This window comes from Lycium ferocissimum, chromosome 5, assembly GCF_029784015.1.
Source record: "Lycium ferocissimum isolate CSIRO_LF1 chromosome 5, AGI_CSIRO_Lferr_CH_V1, whole genome shotgun sequence".
Classification (NCBI taxonomy): domain Eukaryota; kingdom Viridiplantae; phylum Streptophyta; class Magnoliopsida; order Solanales; family Solanaceae; genus Lycium; species Lycium ferocissimum.
Window position 1 is genome coordinate 20,360,032 of NC_081346.1, and position 21,918 is coordinate 20,381,949.

Sequence of the window (21,918 nt, forward strand, 5' to 3'; positions counted from 1 at the left end):
ATAATACCGACGCTACTTGTGATATATGTCACCACAATGTTGACATTTGAGTATGAATTGCATATTGAAGTTGTGTGAACTCGAGGGGAGAAGGTGGAGGTATAATGTATTTTGAATAACAAATTTAGATAAAGAGAGAATTGTGAAAAAATTGTGTGAAAATGAAGAAGAATGGAGGGGTATTTATAGTTTGAAAATATGACCAAAGTGAAGTTATTCATAAATTTAGGGGTTCAAATAAAATTATTGACTAGTTTTTTAAAGAACGGCTAGCTTTTTGAATTTGACGACGACTAAACTTTTTTTTAATTTAGCAATTTTATCATTAGATGTAAATGTTAATTTTATTATTATTAGTAAATGTAAATGTCTATTTTTGTATTAGAACTTAAAAAAAAAAAAAAAAAAAAAAAAGTGCCCACTAATATTCTCCAGCTAAGTAATGTCACGGGGTGGGCGGCCAAGAATTAATTCCCTCTCCAAGCCGGCCCCCGGCCTAAACGGCCGTGAAGTATGGCCGCCTTGGCTTAGCCGTAGGCATAGCGTGGGTGCTGAAATCTTTGGAAAATAAACGCATGCCACATTGACGCCAAGCGCGGAGATAGCGTCAAATACCTGGGGACTTTCCCAATTCGAATTTGGACTGCACTGAGATCCTATACCTATAAATAGTCCTTAAACACGTTTTGGAGGGGAAAATTTGACCTAAGGAAAGCGAGGAGCCGTTGTGGAACGAGGCGAAAGATTCGGCAACGAGTTTTTACTTTCTTCTTCCTATCTTCCGTTGTTGGTTATGAATTTTAGTATTGTATTTTTGCATACTTTTATGAGTAGCTAATTTTCTATCTAGGATTTTGATGAAACCTTTTGTAGGATGAATTCTTATGTTTTTGTATAATTAAGTCGTTGAATTGTTCTACTTGTTCAACTACATGCTTATTTCGGTTGATTGAATGGGCATCGATTGATCGTGCCTATTTATTATGTGTTGTTTGAGAAAGAACGCATATTTAGGTTGTTATTGAACACCATCACTCCTAGGTATATGAGAGATCAATAATGTGGGTTTAAAAGCGGGATTAGAGATAACGAAACTTTGACGTGGTCATAGTGAGCAGTGAGAAATTGCTAGCTAGGGTAGTTCGAGAGAATACGTCTAGTAAATTATTGTGGTTGCTCAAGAGAGAATTACTATCTCGATCTGTAGAGAATAACTCGGCGAGATTATAGATAACATAGCGAGAGGATTCCGATAATTGGGGAAATCATAACCCTAGACCTCCTTAATCTTGTTTCCAACTTCATCCTTTTTAATTGAATATTTGTATTTCTTTATTATTTATTAGTTAAGTTGTTTAAAATAGAAATCTTAATCTATAATTTAGAATATTGTTCGAACTTATTTTCTTAGTAATATTGAACAGTTATAGCTAACGTTAGTTCTCTGTGGGATTCAACTCCGGACTTTTAGACTGGATTATATTTGCAGCGACCGCTTATCCTTTTAAGATTAGAGTTGGGCGTGATCAAATTTTGGTGCCGTTGAACAATGTTGGGGGCTTCAGGCCAAACTTCCTAGAAATGCCCTAATTTTTTTAAAAAATAAATAAAGGAAAGATCGCCATATATATTTTTATTTAAAGTCTATTTTTCTAGATTTTTTAGATGCGAACTCATTAATTATTGTTTTGTAATCTATTTGTTATAACAATTCTTTTTCAATTGATAATATAGCTAATCCATTCAATCTCTCTTTTTGCATAACCGGACTCATATTTTCTAGTTGACATATTTAAATTTGAATAAGTTCTAATAATAACTAAAACAAAATATCAAGAATGACAAATTTTCAATGAAATATAAGATAAAGTTAGAACAATAAAACCTGGTTCAAGAATTTGATAAGTTGATATAATGATATCGAAATAGTGTTACGCTGCTTCAATATAGTGATTGCTTGTTGCAATGCTTGATAATTTGAAGAAGACGCCAAGAAGTAAATCTTGATCTTTCGTAAGAACTAAGTTTTGCAGCAGAATGATTAGGTGTTTAGGAGAATTGAGAATTTTCAACAATAATAAAAGTACAAGAATGGTGAAACGAAGAAGACAATAAGTAAATATAAACAATAAAATACTTGCCCAAATAAATAAGGATACTACAAATATACAATTACCAAGAATAGTTATTCATTCCCCCAATTATGCTCAACGTATCCGTTCCCCCATAAAAGGGAAGAAGTTACAATTCTCCCCCCAAAAAAATCCAATGCGGACCCCACGCCCATAATAAAAGGAAGAAATAACTGTTGTACTTCTTCCCAATATCTCTTCAAACTTCCAATTTAACGTACATTTTTTTTAAAGTAGTAAATAAATGGGTAAATATATACATATAGGATGTTAAAAAAAAGTGGGCCCCCTTTGCCTAACCTGCCTACCCTTTCAGCCGGCCCTGACTAGTCAGTTATGTCATGTCAGATGTTCGGTTGAGTTAGCCTCGTTGGCTACATAACTATATTTCCGCATTCATGATACAATAGTATTTTCAGAACTTATGATTATTTAATCCCGTGCTTTACTCTCACCATGCATGTTTATAGGGGCGGCTCAAGGATATTTGTGGACTAAAGCCAATATTGATGAGAGGCCTTAGATTTTGTTTAAAATGACTAAATGTTAGAGCATTTGAAATCTAGTTTCCTAACATTTTGAAATGCAAATTTAATTTAACCTTTTATAATAGATTTCTCCAACCTTTTTAGGGGTTGTATTATAGTTTAAATTGTTAAAAAGTTTAAAAAACTGGATTCATATTGTCGACATATTTAAATTATTATAAATGATTGAAAAGATAATATATAATTATAAAGTCAAAATATCAAAAACAACAACAACAACAACAAATATGTAACAAAAATAAAACTTGAAAATTAGAATCATAGAATGACCCAAAAAATTGATGAGTTGATTGCGAAATATTTTTTAGTAACTCTTCAGAATGCTTGAAACGCAAGGGAAAAAATATTAAAAAAAAGGAACGCACTTTATATATTTTGTCAATATAGTACTCTTAAGTTGTGATTTTCACAAAATAATACTATAACTTATCATACTTGAATTCGGAAAAGACAAGAGAGAGAATATAAAAGTGCATAAATGTTACGTGAGAGATACTCTTGATTAACAAATAGAGAGTGAATAATGTAAAAATATAATTTACTACTCTAAAATAATATAAAAATATAATTTACTACTCTAAATGTTTTCTGATGAAAAAGAAGAAGATAAGAAATGGAATAAAATAATTTCAATTGTCAGATTTTTTATTGACACAAAAAAGATTTGCAGTGATTCTTACTCACCAATTTTTACACGTAAAAGATTTGAAAGAGTGATTCATATTTCTCAAAATTTTTACTCACATTGTCACTCCAATTAGTCACACATCTAAAAATTATTTTTATATAAAAATTTACTTTTCTACTTTAAGACATACTCATTATTCTCCATAATAATTAATCATTTAGCTTATTATTGGAGAAGCCTAATTTGAAACTTAGGTAAAAAAATGGGGCTTACTATAACTAATTATTTCCCCCCAAAATTTGGGGCCTATGAACAATTCATAAAAAGCTTGTGCTTTAGGGGCTTTACCCTAAAGCCGACCTTGCATGTTTTCATGACCCATGTTGATTCAGCAAACCATGTGGTTCGCTCGGTCGCATGCAGCAAGGCACCGAGTGCCGTGTTACGCCCAGGCCATGGTCGAGGCGTGACAATAACAAGGCATTATGTGAAAGCTAATAGTTGCAAACCAGGAATGACGATCAATTAGACAACAAAGAAAACTAAACTAAAACGCATAATACTTTGATATTATTTGATCATTGACCTACATAAAAATACTAATATAAAAGAAGGCATAAAAAATATTGAGATAAAAATCTTCCCTAAACAAGACTTCTTTAGAGACTACATTGTGGATGCTACTTTGTTATGTTGTATGAGAATAATTTTTCAATTTATAAAGGTCCAAAACTTTTTTCTCCAAAAAAGAGGTTACCTAAATATGGAATATTAATGTTTTCCTTTTGTGAAAAGTAAAACCAAATATGATAAATTCTTTGTCCTTCCTTCAAGAAAAGGTAAAATCCATATATGATAAGAAAATCATAGCAAACTCTAACTCAGAGCAAGAACCACTCTTTGAAAAATAATGAATGAGTCAAAGCAATAACAAATACTTCAGTAGAATATTTTTCAAAATGTTGAAGAGATGGTTCTTTAATAACAAAAAATGCAAGCTTGATTAACCGTTAGATTAAGTGCCTGAAAAATATATATTATACATTGATGAATGGAAATGATACAATACAAGAATTTTTCTTGTTCTGATCCTATATTAAAGTAGTATATAATTATCTTGATAAAAGATTTAACCCGTCAGAGGTAGAATACCTTTATTTATTTATTATTATTGGTGTATAACATTAACCCGTTAGGGTATGTTGTTGTTGTTGTTGGTGGTGTATAACATTAAATTTGACCCAAAATATTAAGCAGTTATGGATTAATTTTGAACAATATAAAAGTGCAAGACTTTGTGGGATATATGATGATTCATATATGAGTCACATTCCATGATTGTTGTGAAGGCACACACATAGTACATAGCAGAATGACAAGAGCTTGCCAAATGTGAAATGACAAGAGCGAAATAAAGCAAATAAAAGGAGCAATTAATGGTTAGAATTCTTGAACAAAAAAATTAACTGAGAAAAAATGACGCGCTTTCATGCCTTCTTTTGCTTATTAATTAAGTCAATCACACTAATTTGTCCTTTTTTTGTCATCTTTTATTCATCCTCTTTCTACTTACTTGCAACTTGCAAGTCTTAGAGCCTGTTTGAATATGAATTTCTTTTTCTTTTGAAAAAATAATTTTAAAATAAAATGATAGTTTGATTAGCTTTTGAAGACGAGTTTATCAAATTCAAAAAAGTAAACCAGTTTTCAAGTAAAAAAAAAAACCCATTCACAAAATTTCAACTGTTTTCAAGTGCATGTCCAAACACAATTTCAACTTGCAAATTTCAATTTTCAACTTTAACTTTAACTTTAATTTTAAATATAGTAATTATTTTTTGAATATTGACTACTAAAAAATCACTATTTTTCCACTTAAATTTTCCACTGAAATATGTTTATCTATTCCCATATATATTTTGATTAAATTAGCGAGAAAAGAAAAAATAGTAATTTTTCACACGGAAAAATTAGAAAATTTTACAGCGTTTAAATGAGAATTTGTTTCTCACCATGCATTTTCTCAGTGAGCTAGTTCGGTGGGAATGAGATGTGGGAAAATCATGTTTTATGAATTCATATTTATCACTAATTTGCGGTGGAAAAAACCTTTATTTTTAGTAGTAATCACTCAATTCATATTCAAATGCTTACTTAGGATAGATACTGTTATTACTTTGGCATTTCCAAGAAAAAATTATTTTACTGTATAAATTTTCTGCATTATGGTACCATCTTCACGGGTTTATTTTCTGACATATGTAATCTGCTTAGGTGGTGACGGGACCCTGCTTCAGCATCCTGTATTTCTGTTTTTTTTTAATTTAATTTTCTTTATTGTAAGAGGTTAATTCTTATACACTGATAATATTAAACAAAAAAATACACTACAAGGTCGCCCAAAGTATATTCGCAGATACCATCCATGAAAAAGTGAGATTTGTAATTTTAAAATAGGGAGAGTTACCAGTTACAACAGATAAAGTAACTTAATATAGTGTAAAAATTCTTTCTACTATCTGTGCATAAACACTTACTATTTGAAAGGCTAATAATTTTTTAACTTATTAGACATTATTTGTATGGTTGATTTTGACCAATTAAGCATATGATTTTTCATCTGAAACAAAAAGTACACCGTTATAATAACAGTGTCCTATGACATGTTCATTAGGAGGTCTATGCTCTTCTTCCACGAAAAATGGAAAAGAAAAAAATAGTACTATTGGCAAACAAAACTGCACTCTTTCTTTCGAATTTTCTATTGTTACAGTGCAGTTGTAATTTCGCTCTTCCCATAATTTAAAGATTGACATCTCAAATGGTTATTAAATTATTTAGTTTCGATTAAAATGAAACTAAGGATTAGGGGGTTTTTGTTTTTGAATGAGACAGCAGTCTTTTTCTAATTTTTCAAATCAAGTTTTTTTTTTTTTTTTTTAATAAATTGTAGCATGCTGTGCTTTTGCCTTGAACTTTGTGGGGGATAAGGGGGCCTGCTCCTAGGATTCAGTGAGATGTGAATCTTTGTAATCTTTTCAACTTAGGCATATAAATTTCCCACTTTATTTCTGATTTGGTACATGTACTAAGGTCACCTTCGTGACGCACTCAATTTCATGGCAAAAGGTGTTCTACCCACATATTAAAGAGCACAAAGTTTCTTAAAAACAAATTAACTTTAATGGCAAAAAGGAACCCACTAATTAATACTCCCTCCATTTCATAATAAATGACTTTTTAAGCTTATACACATCTCTTAAAAAAGTGTTCACTCCTAGAAAATTATGAGTATTTTTACTAACTTATCCCTAATTAAATGTCTAGAAAAAGAAAAACATAATGATTCTTAATTATGTAAATAAGGGTCATTTTGGAAGAAAAATATCAATTTCTTCTTGAAATTCTAAAGCACCACTTATTTTGAAACAAAATGAAAAGCCTAAAAAGTTACTTATTATGGAATGGGGGCAGTATTAGTAGTAGTAGTATTTTCTTTCTACTTTTCCGCTTATATGATGATTTTCTTTTCTTTTAAAAATACTTGAAATGCCTTATCTTTTAATCTCTTACCTAAGTAGGTTTGGTGTGAGCAAATTTATTTCTGTTACAACAAATATATTAGGCCAATTTTATTCTTAATAATTTTATCATCATCGGAATTTCTACAAAGTTTTCTGGTAAGTCTCTCTGTAACTCCATTTCCATTAATATATTATTACTGTTTCCGAATGTGCAAAACTGGAATGATGGAAAATTGTCAAGGGGCAGTTGGTCATTAAATATCACATGCGAATTAATGGTAAATGCCAGTAACGTTTTTCTCGTAAGAAAACTGATATTTCTTGAAAATGACTTCGTAACAAATGCAAGAATATTTGGCATGATCATGATTCATGAGTCACTTGCCATGTTTGTGATCTAATACAGAGGCAAACTCATACTGTAGTAGAAGACAGTAAAGACAAAAATGGAACCTAAGAAAGAAGTAATGGCAATTTTCCCGATTCAAGAATTGTTCCAATTTACGTAACTTCCATGTGTGTTTTGTGCCTATCCAATCTCCATTTTCTATTCCATGCTCTTCCACAGTATTTGCAAGTCCTGATGCTACTTTCACATTCGGTCAAATATATGTATTTACGTGAGACTTCAGTGTACCCCAACATGTGTTTTTCATGCCTACTTACTTTCATCACTAGTTACACTACTAAAGCTGCTTGATTGTGTTCCTTTTAATTTGCTGTTTCTTTTTTTTTTTTTTTTTTTTTTAGGTTATCGCTCGGTGTTCGATATTCGCTTTAAAGCTTTGATTATTCTGAATTCATGACGTATAAGGTCTATTAAAGAGAAATGCACTGTTCTATCGAGATCGAGACGGTCTTGTGATTCGGTTTGTGGGTCAGTGGTTCTAATTTTTTAAAGCATCGGGTTCGTAATTAATAATTTGTACATATTTGACAAAAGATTTAATACAAATATATGATTTGGACAGAAGCTACTGGATTCAGCCGAACCCACACCCGAAGGGCTAGCTCCGCCCTGTCTACTATATAGGTTTGTTTCAATTTCCTGGAGGCTTAGCTTGAACGATTGAAAACCTCTGATTAAGGATTTGACCATAATTTTGGAAAACTCTGATTAAAATTTCCATGGCATGGACTCACATTTTTTCCATCTTTTTCAGATGACATGGAAAGGAAAAGTGCTAGATGGGGAATTGAATAGGGATGTTGACACAATATAATGTAACCTTTTTGTTCTCTTTAGTCTCTGGAATATGTTAACCTTTTTAGTTAGTTTCATGGCCCGACCTTAATTGTTGCGCTAAAACCTTAGTATATTTTGGGCTTAATATAATTGTTGGTAATTGGGTAACTTACATAAATAGCTATAGTTTCTAGGCTTTTAAATAACTGTAACTATTTTGTTCTTAATTACAGTTTTTAGCTATGTTATAGCTAGCTATTTGGGTATATTTAAGTGTATTAAATGCACAGTTTTGCGTGAATTCAAGTGTATTCAAATACAGTCAACCAAATACATATGTATATAGATCATCTAAACAACATATACACTCAGCCAAATACATATACCTTATATTTACACTAAAAAAATTGACGAATACACTCTAAAACACTCAGATCTAGAAATACAAGAAATAAAATACACTCAGAGCAGAGATACAAGAAGGAGAAGAAGCCATGGATTCCGGCCAGAGATCTAAAAGTTCCTCTAGAAACTGAGCAAATACACTCAGATCAAAGAATACACTCAAATATTTACACTAAAAAAATGACGAATACACTCAAGTACACTCAGATCTGGAGAAACAAGAAATAAAATACACTCAGATTTGAGATACAAGAAGAAAACAAAGCCATGAATTCCAGCCAGAGATGTAAAGGTTCCTCTGGAAATTGAGCAAATATACTCAGATCAACGAATACACTCAGATATGGAGATACAAGGAAAAACACTAGATCTAAGTTACAAGAAAGAGAAGAAGTCATGGATTCCGACCAGAGATGTAAAAGTTCTTTTATAAATTGGGCAAATACACTCAGATCGACGAATACACTCAAATACATCATCGTCGTCTAGGTCTTCTTCGAGAAAAAGATCTCGTCTAGGTATTCTTCTTAAATGGCGGCTCTTCTTCGAGAAAACCATCGTTGTCTAAGTCTTCTTCTTCAATGGTAGCGTGGTTTTTATGCTGATGTTGAGTTTTAGAATTTTGGGAGCGTATTTTCCCGTTTCTAACAGAGTAGTCGGATTCAGAAGCATATTTATTGATTGCATGTAGAAAATTTGCCCCAAATTTCACAGAACATGACTCAATTCCAATGGTAAAAGAAACAGTATCTCTAGCCGCCACCGCTGGCAAATACATCCACTCCAGCGGGGCATTAATGGTGAAAACGGAGAGAGAGGGGTGAGGGAGAAGACAAGATTGTGGGAGAAGTGAGAGGGAGAAATGAGAATATATACTGGATCTAGGAGAAGGGTAAATACAATATAGCTATGCGGGGTAAATTGAATACACAATATAGTTATTACACTACAAGAAGGAAGACATTTGCCAACAAAATTTTTTGTTATTATAGTATTGACCATTGTTGCAAAAAAATACTTTTGGAAACAACATTTTTTATTGTTGCATAAACTTTTCCAATTAGCTATTATTACAACGAAGTGCAACAACTTTTTTGTTGTTGCTAAAAGTACTTTTTGCAACAATAGTCAGTATAGCAACAAAATTAAATTATTTGGCAAAAAAAAACAGTTTTAAATGTTTCATCATATTTAAATGTTTTGAATGCCAATAATATTATTTATTGCCAAAAAGTTATTATTATACTTTCTTGTAAGTATTATGTATTTAAAATATATACCCTCCATTTCAAATAATATTATTTATTACCAAAAAGTTATTATTATTTTTGTACTTTCTTGTAGTATTATGTATTTAAAATATAGTAGTTATTATACTTAAATATCACATCAAATTTCTTGTTTAATGTGTAAGCAGTTTTACATTGTCTCTGCGTACACAATTATATATATCCGTACGTTTATGCTTTACAGTGATTAGTATCACATCCGAAAAGACAACGTACGTAAGCAGCTTATCTAGTGGTGCATAACTGCTACGGTAATACATTATCGTACATCAGTACGTCTAGAATTAAAATAATGACTTTCTAGTACTTCTTTCTGGTCCCACAGCAATATATATTTGCATAAATCTCCTCCTTCTTTTACATATTCCCTTCGTTCCCAAAACAAATTGTCTTAGTTTCGTTATTAATTTGTCTCAAAAAATTAGCATATTTTTATAATTAAAAATAATTTAAATTTATGAGATGATTTATAGCTACAAATATCTAAGATTTATTTTGGATTACACATTTCAAAAGTATTATTTTATTTCTTAAACTCATATCAAATCAAATTAAGACAATCTTTTTGAGACGGATGGAGTAGAATATATCTACTTTATAGAGTATTATAGTTTGGAAAACCAGACTGCACACGAAAGTGCAAATGCTTTGTCCTAAATTACACTTATGCATCACTGAACTGAAAGAATAGTGCTATGAGTCACTCATATGGGTCAGCTTAGAATCAATACTCCAACTGAGAAACTTCCGTCTTGAGAAAGGACACAACTTTGCTTAAGGAGAACCTCCCTAAATAGTTGTCACTCAATCCGCTCACTATATATATATATATATTGTGCCTCATATATACAATTGATAATAGTCATGTGAGGTTTGATCTTTTTACCTCATAAAATTAGTAGATCCCAAATTGTAAGATTTGGGTTCACTATTTGTGAGACAAATTAAAATAAAGTCTCACACAATTAATATATTATTAGTAGGGGTGTTCATGGGTTGGTTTTGGGTTAAAATCAAAATCAAACCAATTTAATCGGTTTTTAAAATTATTAAAATGAAACCAAACCAAATATAACACATATCCATCGGTTTGGTTCGGTTTGAGTCGGTTTTTCGGTTTTTAAGAAAACTAACGGTATTTCTCTCTTTCATGGTTTTTCCCCCCTACAATTGGGAGAGAATTTTTTTATCCTTTTCTAACTTATAATTCGTTATTACCTTTTATTGTGGTAGCTATAGTTTTCTTGGATTATGGAGAAAATTTCTTAGGATTTATAAGTTTTAATGAAGTGAATAAAGTTTATAAGAATTACAAAAAATAAATCTAGATAAATCTTATGTAGTTGTTTCTTTGAATAAATGAGTTTGAATTTATGGATTTCTTTTTTGAATGAGCTTAAGGTATAAAGTTCATTAGCCTATTAGAGATAAATAAAATTATGCTTAAAAATATACAAATTATTTAAAAGTATTTATAAAAATTAATTTATTGTGTATATATAATTATAAAAATTATGTATAATACATATCGGTTCGGTTCGGTTTTTTCTTCGGTTTGCTTTTAGTAAAATCAAAACCAAACTAAATATTATCAATTTAAAAAAAAAAAAAATCAGACCAAACTCAACCCAAATAAATATTAATTTATTTAATCGGTTTGATTCGATTTTTGATTTGGATCAGTTTTTAACCAAACCATTAACAACCCTTTATTAGTTTTGTGAAGCACGAAATGAAGTTTTTCTTGTTCTTGCATATTGCAGATTTTCTGTAATAATATGGCCAAAAAAGTACCCCATATAATTCATAGCTGATTAATGGCGGTGATATTATGGATGTTGATAAGTAATCCTCCACGTGAAGGTTCCTCATACGAGACCTATTATTGGTCAAAAAATACAAGTTTGATTTGTGTCTAAATTGCCATGTCCCTTCACTTTTGTGTTTGATTTATAATAGCTACTAGCCGCCTCCACAGAACATGACCCTACTCAAGGGGAACAAAAGAAGAAGGCACCAAAATCATCTTTATTAATTTTGCATGACGTTAATCGTACCAATAGTTGACGTACAATTGGCTTTTCGTTTTAAGTCTTGTTTGTAAAGTCCACCGGCCAACTGCAAAATTATATCGCGATCAGTAGTAACATGCAGCTGTTGATACATGTAGTTACGTAATTAAGCCAAAAAATTTCAATTAGTATCGGCCTATTATCAAAATTCACCTTGCAAGTTGATTTGTTTTCAAGGTTATAAAAAAGGAGGACATGCAGATCGAGTATCATTCTCTAAGACTATTATTGAAGATTGTAAATATGTTATGAGCCAATGAGAATTAAGCAATGATAACGAAAAAGAAGAACACACACCATTTAATCGTGGAAATCTTCAAGGGTAAGAAAAATCACGATTGTCACCAACTCTTATTTTCAATGAAATATGTATTTACTACATAATTATGAAAGAAAGTCATGTATATATAGGCTGCGAAAGAACGTAAATACTGTCAAAATCGGACGACTTTTCCAATTAGGAAGCGGACTACTTTTCGGAAAATTCACCCCCGCAATCCATCAGGCCCCAAATATAATAAACATCTACTTGAAGTCAACAAGGCCACTTGCAAATGAAGGCCACGGATACGAAGAAGATTTGCTAATCTAGAAAGATGCGCTAAGTGAAATGGAGTTTCTTCTTCTGGTTTGAGCAATGTAGCTTGTGAAAGATTTTAAGAAGCTTATTTAGTCTTTTCCCTCGTACGAAAAAATATAACAAAATTTTGCAATGCAATGTAGGATAATGCTCCTTACTAAAGAATGTCTCAGCAATTGCATATCTTGGAACCATTCGTAAATTTCCAGTACAACTCTATTAATAATTCATTGTTCGTAGGGTGATGCAGATTTTAATTTAGGGACCCAAATATAATGCATGCTGGATTAGATTCTCCGTTCTCGTAAGATAAATCCAAGTTATTTGTGATCATCATGACATTATGTCTTATTCCCGGTCGAGATCATAATAACAAGACACCCAATCTTATTTGATGCTCTGGTGAGCCAAAGAAAATAAAATTTTGAATAGACCTTAAACCTCATTTCTTGTCTGATAAGTGATAACCACCTGTATATATAGGCTTAATCAATTAATTAAACTATGTACGAGTTACATATTTCTTCAGCTTGGAAGGTTAGAGGTCACTATCGATGACGACACCCTATTGTTTATTTTCTCTAATTTAACATGGAATAGTGATGTGTATATATTTCTGAAAGTTAGTGCTACCGCTGATTCCCAATTAAAATGATTACATAGAAATCCATGAGAGAGTGATATATTATAGTAATATTCTTTCATTCTTTGAAGTAATCTGAAATTAAATTGTTATAAATAAAAGTTATTTCCAATTTTATTTATTTGTAGAGAAATAATAGTTTGTAACTTTGTATTATATGTGCTTGTGAATATATATAACTGCAATTATGATTTAGTGGCACTGAGCATGAAATCAAAACAAAATTGCATGTGAATGTTTCTAGTGGGTGAGGCATGATGAGATATCTTTCAGATAACTGTATCAAATCGTTAATAAAAGTTTCAGAACTGAAATTCCCATCCTTTCTCCTATCCTTAGCCTCCCCATCCCAAAATTTTAAAAGAAAAAACGTGAAATGCATTCAGTTTTCTTTGGTTAATAATATTTCAACCAATTCCCACTTCTAGATCTCAAACCACATTGATGATAGGGTTTCCTTGGTGATATCCTAGTGTCAGATATTGGGCTAGCGTGGTACTAGTTGGGCTTTCTGTTAGGTCCTTCACGGTATATTGCTGAAGAAATTGCACGGTTTGGCCTTTAAACGGGCTGGTTTTTAATTTTTGACCTTCTATATTGAACTTATGTCTAACCGGGGAATAAGTTATTTAAGAGCGCAGGATATAACTCGTGGGATATTATAATGGAAAAATATAAACCTTGCGCTGCAAAAAAAATTATTATTGTGAGTACAAATTAAAGACCACCACAAAACAAAGACAAAAGTGATGCTTGTAGTGGCCTTCATGGAAATCCGCCCAGGAAATGTCCACAAATGGGTTGTCCCTTTTGGGGCAAATGTTTAGCAAATTACCTTTTTTATTTATTTATTTTAAATTTTTGGACCTTTTAGACAATAATCGAAAAATTCTTTATGAGAAATCGTTGGATCACTTTTTTTTGTAGACGTTAGACGGGCCGATTCACAAAAATGACCTTGATAGTGGATTGTTTTGAACTTTTTTATCATGCTTGTCCTATCGACAGAATTTCAAGTTTAACAACTTTTATTTATTTTTAAATCTTAAAGGTTTGCCCATGGGTCAAGCAGGGATAAAAAATTTAAGACCGTCAATTTCCATCGTCATTGGGTGTAATTTCCTGTATTAGACGACAGTCTAATGTTTTGTCAGTCACGAGGGATATATTTGTACAAAATTTAAATGGTAGTCTAAAGTTGACACCTTTGTATAAATCATCCGGAAATGTCAACATATGTCCTTTTTTAAGTCACTTTTTATATTTTCTCTCTATTTTAATTTTTTTTTTTTTTTTTTTCCCAGGTAAACAACTGCTTCCATCTCCATGCTAATCTTCTTCCTCCTCTCCCTTTTCTAGACTACTACTATTAACCCAAATATATATTGTTGCAGATAACTCAAATCGACCATTGAATAATAAAACTATGAGTCGTAGCAATTTGACATACATATTCCTTTGTTGTAACGAGAAACTGTACTGCGAACATTAAATGATTACAGAGAACGTATTTTTTCAAAATATGTAATTAATTAGTTTGTACGCAAAAAGTTTCTTCGTATCATTTTAAAGTGAGCTTATAAATGATGGAGCTCATTGAGTGGAGAAGTAACTTACTGCTAAATAGAGACAATCAGAGCTTCAATTTTTACTCAATGCATGGAAGGAGTAAGCAGAGGCGGACCTACCCTATTAGAGGGGGTCACGTGCCACCGTAAACTTCGAGAAAAACTTTGTATATATATGTATACATACGTTGAAAAGAAAGATATATATTTAAAAGGACCCGCATATATCTACAAGATTGGTACAATTGGTCGTTGTGCCCCTGCGCTTGAGCACGATCTGAGATCAAACATGTGTTGCCTCATCATTTTATTACTTTTATTTTTGTGGAGCTTGACGTCTCTCTTTACAATTACAATAAGCCCAATACTTTTCTTTAAAATCTTATGTCCCCACACCTCTTTCTGATTAAATCCTCCCCCACAAAAAGCCGCAAAAGCAAATTTTCTCCCCCACGTTAACAAAAGAGAATTAGAAATCATTTCCCCATTCTAAACCCTTCTTCTCTCTTCCATTCTTTCAATCTCACAAATCAGGAATTCATTTTACATTCTAAACCCATTGTCGATAATTTTTCTACGACCGAATTCTAGCCAATAATCGAACTTCTCTAACAAGAAATTCTTTCCCATTTTTATTTTTAATGATTGATATAGTTTTTTATAATGTATTACAACAATAAATTATTTATTATATAACTATGTAATAGTATTATTACCGGGGATTGAGGAAGACATAACTTTATTAAGTTTGACTTAATAATAATTATCTTATTACTAAGCCCTAAAATCTTTTCACATTTTTAAATTTAGGATTTTTTTAATTAACAAAGTGCCAAGTATTCATAATTATATAAAAAGTTCAATTAAGGTCATTAAAAATTAGGTTTCTTTTATTTTTTAAATAGATTTGGGAGAAACTTATTGGTCATTTATCCTCTCTTTAACTATGCATTGATGAAAATGAGCCTATATTTTGACAGTATTTTCATATCACAATTCATAAGGTAATATCAGATTATTTTTAATTTCGTTGAACTAAACACCTCTTTATTTATAGCACATGTTCGAAGTCTTTGAAGTGCCCACTAATGCCAGACAGTAGTTAGGCCACTATCACGATGCCTATTCCCCCACCCCCGCTAACACGGATGCCATAATCCCGGCTATCCTACACACCAATTGATCTCAAAATTATCTTTTTGTGAATTAGTAAGTAGTCTTTCTCTTGGTCATTGGTGCCGCCTCTGGAGAAGCCTATAGCGCTACAAAAATGGCAGGATCTTCCCTTTGGCAGAATTTGTGAATAATGTAAAATTTTAATAAAATAAGTTGAATGAACAGAGTATCAAATTGTGGCCGTGTAGTTAAACTTGTGAATAATTTAATAATACGGGTTAGATTTGCCCATTCGACAAAAACATAACCAATTTAATAGTACGAAATTTTGACTGTCCTACAAAACTCGTAAACAATTGAATAAACATATTTTTTTTTAATTGTGTAGCGCAAAGATTATTTTTCTAAAACTTCCTGGACTGGGTAAAAGCAACATTACTTAGCCGGGCCCTCGTGGTGACATTAGTAACGATAACTCAGAGGTGGTGCCAATTGTCGCGTAAAGTACTGTAAATTCCAATAATATTTAAATCAGTCTTTTGAGGGTTAAAATATGGTAAATAGACTCCAATAAGATAAAAGAAGTAAATTCTACTAATTTTGTCACTTATAAAGAGTGCTATAATCTTAATTTTGAGGGTCATTTTTCACCTTCTTGAAAATTAGTTGATTTTCATAGGCTCACCAACTATCACACGTTAACACAAAAAGCTCACTTAATTTTGTTTTGAATCAAAGCGTTTCACTCAACTTTTATTTTTGTAACACAAAAGTCATTCAACTCATTTTAGTCAACTTTTGCTGACGTAACATATTTTTATAAGTTAAATCCTTATTTAATATAAACCCACCCATTTTTACCATTTAGTGATCCGCCCCACTATCCAAATTTTTATAACAAAACACTAAGGACTGAAATTTTACCAGTAATATTTTATTGGTAAAGTGGCTGGATTCTCCTCCCTACTCAGGCCTTAAAATTTTGCCTCAAGTTCTTCTAGTTATTTTCAAGTAGTAACAGTTCTTCAAAGAAATTTATACATTTTATTCACTAATATTATTGTCAGGCTCAAGAAAAGCTTTTTTAACAGCAAAGTGATATTATTGTCGCTCTCTTCTCGTTCCGCTCTCCCTATTTGATAACACCGATTTGATGTGATAGACGTTGTCTCTCGACTTGGGCCTACCTAATCCAAATGTCCCTAAAATAAGGGACTGGTTGATCGGAAAACTTAAACTGCTTGGAAAAAAAATGAAAAACCCAATCATAAAACTGAATTTCCAAGCATAAAAATGAGAAAAAAATCCACTTTCGCAAAAAAAAAGAAGAAGGTAGAAATAAGAATACTTTTGCTTTACTTGAATTGGTATAGCCGTGACTCTTTGACTTAGCTCATTCTGGTAGTTGACTTCAACGTTTTATTTAAGTTAAAGAGATAATTATATGATCAAGATGGAATTAGAAAAGAAATCTAACTACAATAAAATTCAGTTTCATCACATGAGTTACGACAAAAAATCTTGATCGCTAACCCTATACAAAATAAGTAGCAAATATGGATATGAGGCCTTCCCTCCAACGTAATTTAATTAAATAGTCCATTTGTCAGAGCTACTGTACATTTCGCGCAGGACATCTTTCTAAATTCAAAGACTATTAATTTCAATCACATACCAAAAGTCCTACCGAAACTGGTAGAGTTTCCTACCGAAACTGGTAGAGTTTACAGTTGCATTGTAAATCCGGTTTCCGCCATTGGAGGATTCCATGAGCTCTCTTCCAATCTGGAGAATGGCTCAAATTAATAGTAACAAACGCTTTCCTACCGGAACTGGTAGAGTTTACAGTTGCATTGTAAATCCGGTTTCCACCATTGGAGGATTCCATGAGCTCTCTTCCAATCTGGAGAATGGCTCAAATTAATAGTAACAAACGCAGAAGGAAGTAAATGTGATGGTTCCGATTGATCTTTTCCTCTTGCATTCGCAATTAGACTTCTTATTGAATTCTGTGTCGCAATTCGTCCTATTTCCCCTGCCCCTATCGCAACCATCTTTTCCCTATGCTCGAAATATCCAACGTATTCCGCGCAAATAGGATCTGATGGATTTAAAAATAAGTAAGGAACCCACGCAGATAACAACGTAAACGGGTCATGACTTTGTTGAGACTTTGGCCTGTTACTATTGACAGCAATAGACAGTCCCGCAGTGAGCACACTATGAGCAAAGCGGATTCCATGCTTCAGTTTCTCGTTTTTTATGAATGTCTCTATTGGAAGTGATGTGAATGGTGGGTTGAAAAGATATGTTTCGAGATGAATTCCCATTTTAACCATATCTCTTCCGATTAGTAGTGCAATTGAAGAGCCCAAGGAATGCCCAGCTAGCCAAATATCTGAGACCCCGTGATTCTGAACGATGTTTTGTACAACTTGCAAGCCACGGTGGAAACGGGAGCTATTATGAAGATTGTTGTGAAAGATTTCGAGATCCAATTTGAAGTCCTGCGATCTGTTACCTTTTTTTGGGATTGTGCCTCGAAAGGCAATCACATACTTTGGTGGATTCTGATTCTGATTTTGAATGTCATCCATTGTTTTGTAGTTGAAATGGGGGTTTGGATATTTGTATTCATAAATGGCGCCGAAGTAAGATTGGTCTTCAGTGTCCACCAAGACTTGGATTAAACGAAAATGAAAGAATTCCCACCAGGGTGGAGCAAGAGCATTAGGCAATTGGCGATTTTGCTGGCGGTCACGTTCAAGAACGTACACACTCTGTACTAAGCTCGATGCTGCACACCTCCTATGATCTGTATTTCTCCTGTGAAGCATGCAAACTTGATTCAATAGTTCGAAGTCAATTATGTAACTCTAAATAACTTGTTATGTACTTGACTAGACAAATAAATATTTGTGCTAATCAAATAGACCTTGGATCTATCTCAACTCTAAAAGCTAACTCATGTGGCGATGCGAGTATTACTCAAAATCAAGTAAAAAGACAATAGTCCAATCTCTCAACTAATAGAGAATACTATAGCTTCAATTGCATGCCCAAACCTTGGCAAGTAGAGCCTAAATAGCATAACATAGTGGCCGACAACCATTCTAATGAAATGGATTGAGCTAAAGTAATTCAAAACTTGGTTCACGAGGTCAGTGGCGGTTTTAATTTCTACTAAGGAGGTTAAAAAAAAAAAAAGTAAAACACACAAAGAAGCGAAGGGGATTCGACATCTAATATATATAAAATAATTTTAACCTTGTATATATAGTATAATTTTCGTCAAAGGGGGTTTGGATGAGCCCCCTGGGCCTAACCTAGCTCCGTCCCTGCATGAGGTGACGATTGTCGAAGATTATATAAGGAAAAACAACTCAATCTCTCGTCCAACATGGGATACTATGACATTTTGTGCGATATTTAGGTCATGTCTAATGCTACACACAAGTCAAATCCACCCTTTAGAAGTCGTTACAAAGAAAGAGATCATAGATCTCTCTAAATGCAAAGATATTGTAGTTTTTTTTTTCCTAAAGAATCTCAGACTAACATCTCTAACCATCTCCAAGCTACTAGTTCTTAAACAACTTATCAATGCCCACAAATGAAGATTGAAAGACAAATGAGCTGCTCTTCACTTGGAAATGAGCTTACCAATCAATAGCAGTGAGGTATAGTGGTCCAGATAGGCTGAATATCTCTCTTTCGGAGACCATCATCAAATTTGTCCTCTCCTTATTAGAACTGTGTCATGAACTGAAAGAAAAAGCAAAAGCGCGTAAAATGTACGTTTCAAAGACTGTAACAAGAAATAAATTTCATGAAATGTGTATGTTTTGTTGTCCACACAGACATGACAATATCAATTTGCGTTTATCAATTATAAGTGGGATAGGTACGTACTAGGAGTGTATCAATTATTGGAGCAAATGAAACAATAATCAGTTGAAATTAAAACACGCAAACAAATTAAATCCAAGAAAATAATGTTAAATAAGAACCAAGTTTAAAGAATACATCTCAGCAGCAAGCAGATCTATCAAGTAGTTGAAAGCAAAAACAAATTGTACCGACCCATTGATCTCTTTGAGAGAAGACGAGCAGAAGCTACCAGCAATGGAGAAAAGGAAATAGAGGAGAAAAGAGTGGGCACGCAAAGCTCCAATTTCTTATCTCAAGTATAGTGGTAGTAATATTGAATTGGGATCATTACCAAGTCCATGGTTTGGTAAGCGACGAAAGAGAAACATGGCAAAAATGATCCCTTAACTACACTTGTCAAAAATGAACACTTTCGGTCTCTATCAAACATTTAACAAATTCTGGCAATTAGATTTTATGAACCATGGGAAAAAAAAAAAAAGATTTAACCAGGAACACCATCATATCTCATAAAGCGCAACACAAAAACCTACACCAAATTAAAAAAATACTCCCTCTGTCCCAATTTATGTGATATAGTTTGACTGGGCACAAAGTTTAAGAAATAAAGAAAGACTTTTGAATCTTGTGATCTAAAATAAGCCAAACATACTTGTGTGGTTATAGATCATCTCGTTAAGCGTAAAAGATAAAGTTTAAAGTTAAATTATTGCCAAATAAAGAAATGTATCATTCTTTTTGGGGACGTACTAAAAATAAGTTGTATATAAATTGGGACGTGAAAGTAACAAAATTAAACTTCAAAAAGTTGCATTAGATCAGAAATATACCAAAAATAGCGAAAAATGCAATCAAACGTGAGTTCATGTTAAATTATTTTTTTCACATTCCTGCTAATTCCCGATAGCCAGAGTTTGTTAAATATTTCGATAAATGTCAAAAGTACTTACTTTGGCAAAGTTAAAGGACCATAACTTCTCATGATGAATATATTTAAAAGATTATTTTGAACCTACCACAAACATAAGGGATTATTTTATCATTTTCTCCTCTCTTAAGATCAGTTGATCTTATTATAAGTTTAATAGAAATCTTTATTTAGGTGAAAAAGAAACGGTAAACCCTTGTATTTTTTGGCTCCCAAAGAAGACATACTTAAAGATAAATTATATGTTTTACGTACAATGTTTAATGGTGACACTAGGGTTAAGAATGTCGAGCCATGTACCTTCAATTTCGAGTAAATTTTCTTCTTTAATGATTGTCGAAATTCAGAAATTAAATTATCAATGTACCCTTTAATTATAATTTATGAGGAATAGTTATTTTTACCACTTTATGTGTGTATGCAGGCGTACAACATAGGCAATAGTTATAATCTAAGGCTATAAATCTCTTATGGTAATAACTACTATTGTGAAACGAGGCAAACAAGAACTCGAACATGAAAGATAACGTTTGTAGCTTTGTATAGTCCAACTAGGATTTAGTCTCTTATCTCCTAGTTTGTGTTGGATATGTTATTGTACTTGTGTAATTGTAGGACTCTAAGTTAGATGTTATATATACACCTGTGTACTCACATAATCGATATATTGAGAAAAGGTTTCACATGGTGCCAGAGCCCTAAGAGGTTAAAACAACCCACTTTTTTTTTTTTTTTTTTTTCAACGAGCACAACTTCGGAATAATGGCATGGGCGACTCCTCTACTACGTCGATATCTCCCCCAATACACATAATTCCTTTGCTACTACCTTGCCCTCTCCAAACCTTGCCCATCAATTGCCCGTGAAACTTACATCCTCTAATTTCTTGTTATGGAGGACACAATTTCTCCCTATGGTTAGGGGTTGTGGTCTTGGTTATCATATTGAAGGTGACGAGGGGATTCCGAATTTGCTTCTAGATAATAAACCCAATCCAGAGTATAATTCTTAAGTAAGAGAAGATCAACTTGTCCTAAGTGGATCGTTGCTAGTGCCGAAACATTTCGAAAAGCTTGGACTCAAACTTGCGGCCGCTTATGCTTCCGGTTCAAACCACCGATTCGTGAGTTAAAAGCTCGTTGCATAATCTACGCAGAGAAAATGCAAGCACCGAGTCCTATATACAAAAGGCGAGGGAATTTCGGACGGAGTTAAGTTGCGGCATCCGCCTTCCTACGATGATTTGGTCGAATTTGTTCTTGCTGGATTAGGACCTACTTATCGTCCTTTGACAAGGTCGCTTATGTCACGCCCCGAACCATGGCCTGGGCGAAACACGGCACTCGGTGCCTTACTACGTGACCGAGCGAACCACATGGCTTGTCGAATCACCGCGAGGCGTAACATG

General features: G+C 32.7%; 1 protein-coding gene across 2 annotated transcripts; it reads right to left on the reverse strand.

Annotated features, from left to right (window-relative positions):
• Positions 1–17,514: 17,514 nt before the first annotated feature.
• Positions 17,515–20,316, reverse strand: LOC132058286 (GDSL esterase/lipase At4g10955-like). 2 transcript variants are annotated; one of them, XM_059450835.1, is made up of 3 exons: positions 19,775–20,316; positions 19,355–19,456; positions 17,515–18,517 (listed from the first exon to the last, which is right to left on the reverse strand). In XM_059450835.1, the coding sequence occupies exons 2-3, from the start codon at positions 19,417–19,419 to the stop codon at positions 17,515–17,517; spliced, it is 1,068 nt and encodes a 355-aa protein (XP_059306818.1). In that variant the 5' UTR covers positions 19,420–19,456; positions 19,775–20,316. The 2 variants fall into 2 exon arrangements, with proteins under 2 accessions (XP_059306818.1, XP_059306819.1); XM_059450836.1 differs by having other exon boundaries at positions 19,718–19,779.
• Between the last annotated feature and the right edge of the window lie 1,602 nt (positions 20,317–21,918).

What these genes read in the sequence shown, in the direction of transcription:
- LOC132058286 (XM_059450835.1), bottom strand. Translation starts at nt 19,419, where the DNA reads ATGATGGTCTCCGAAAGAGAGATATTCAGCCTATCTGGACCACTATAC. An exon ending in TACCTCACTGCTATTGATTG is followed by an intron (nt 18,518 to 19,354) that starts GTAAGCTCATTT and finishes CATGCTTCACAG; the next exon opens with GAGAAATACAGATCATAGGA.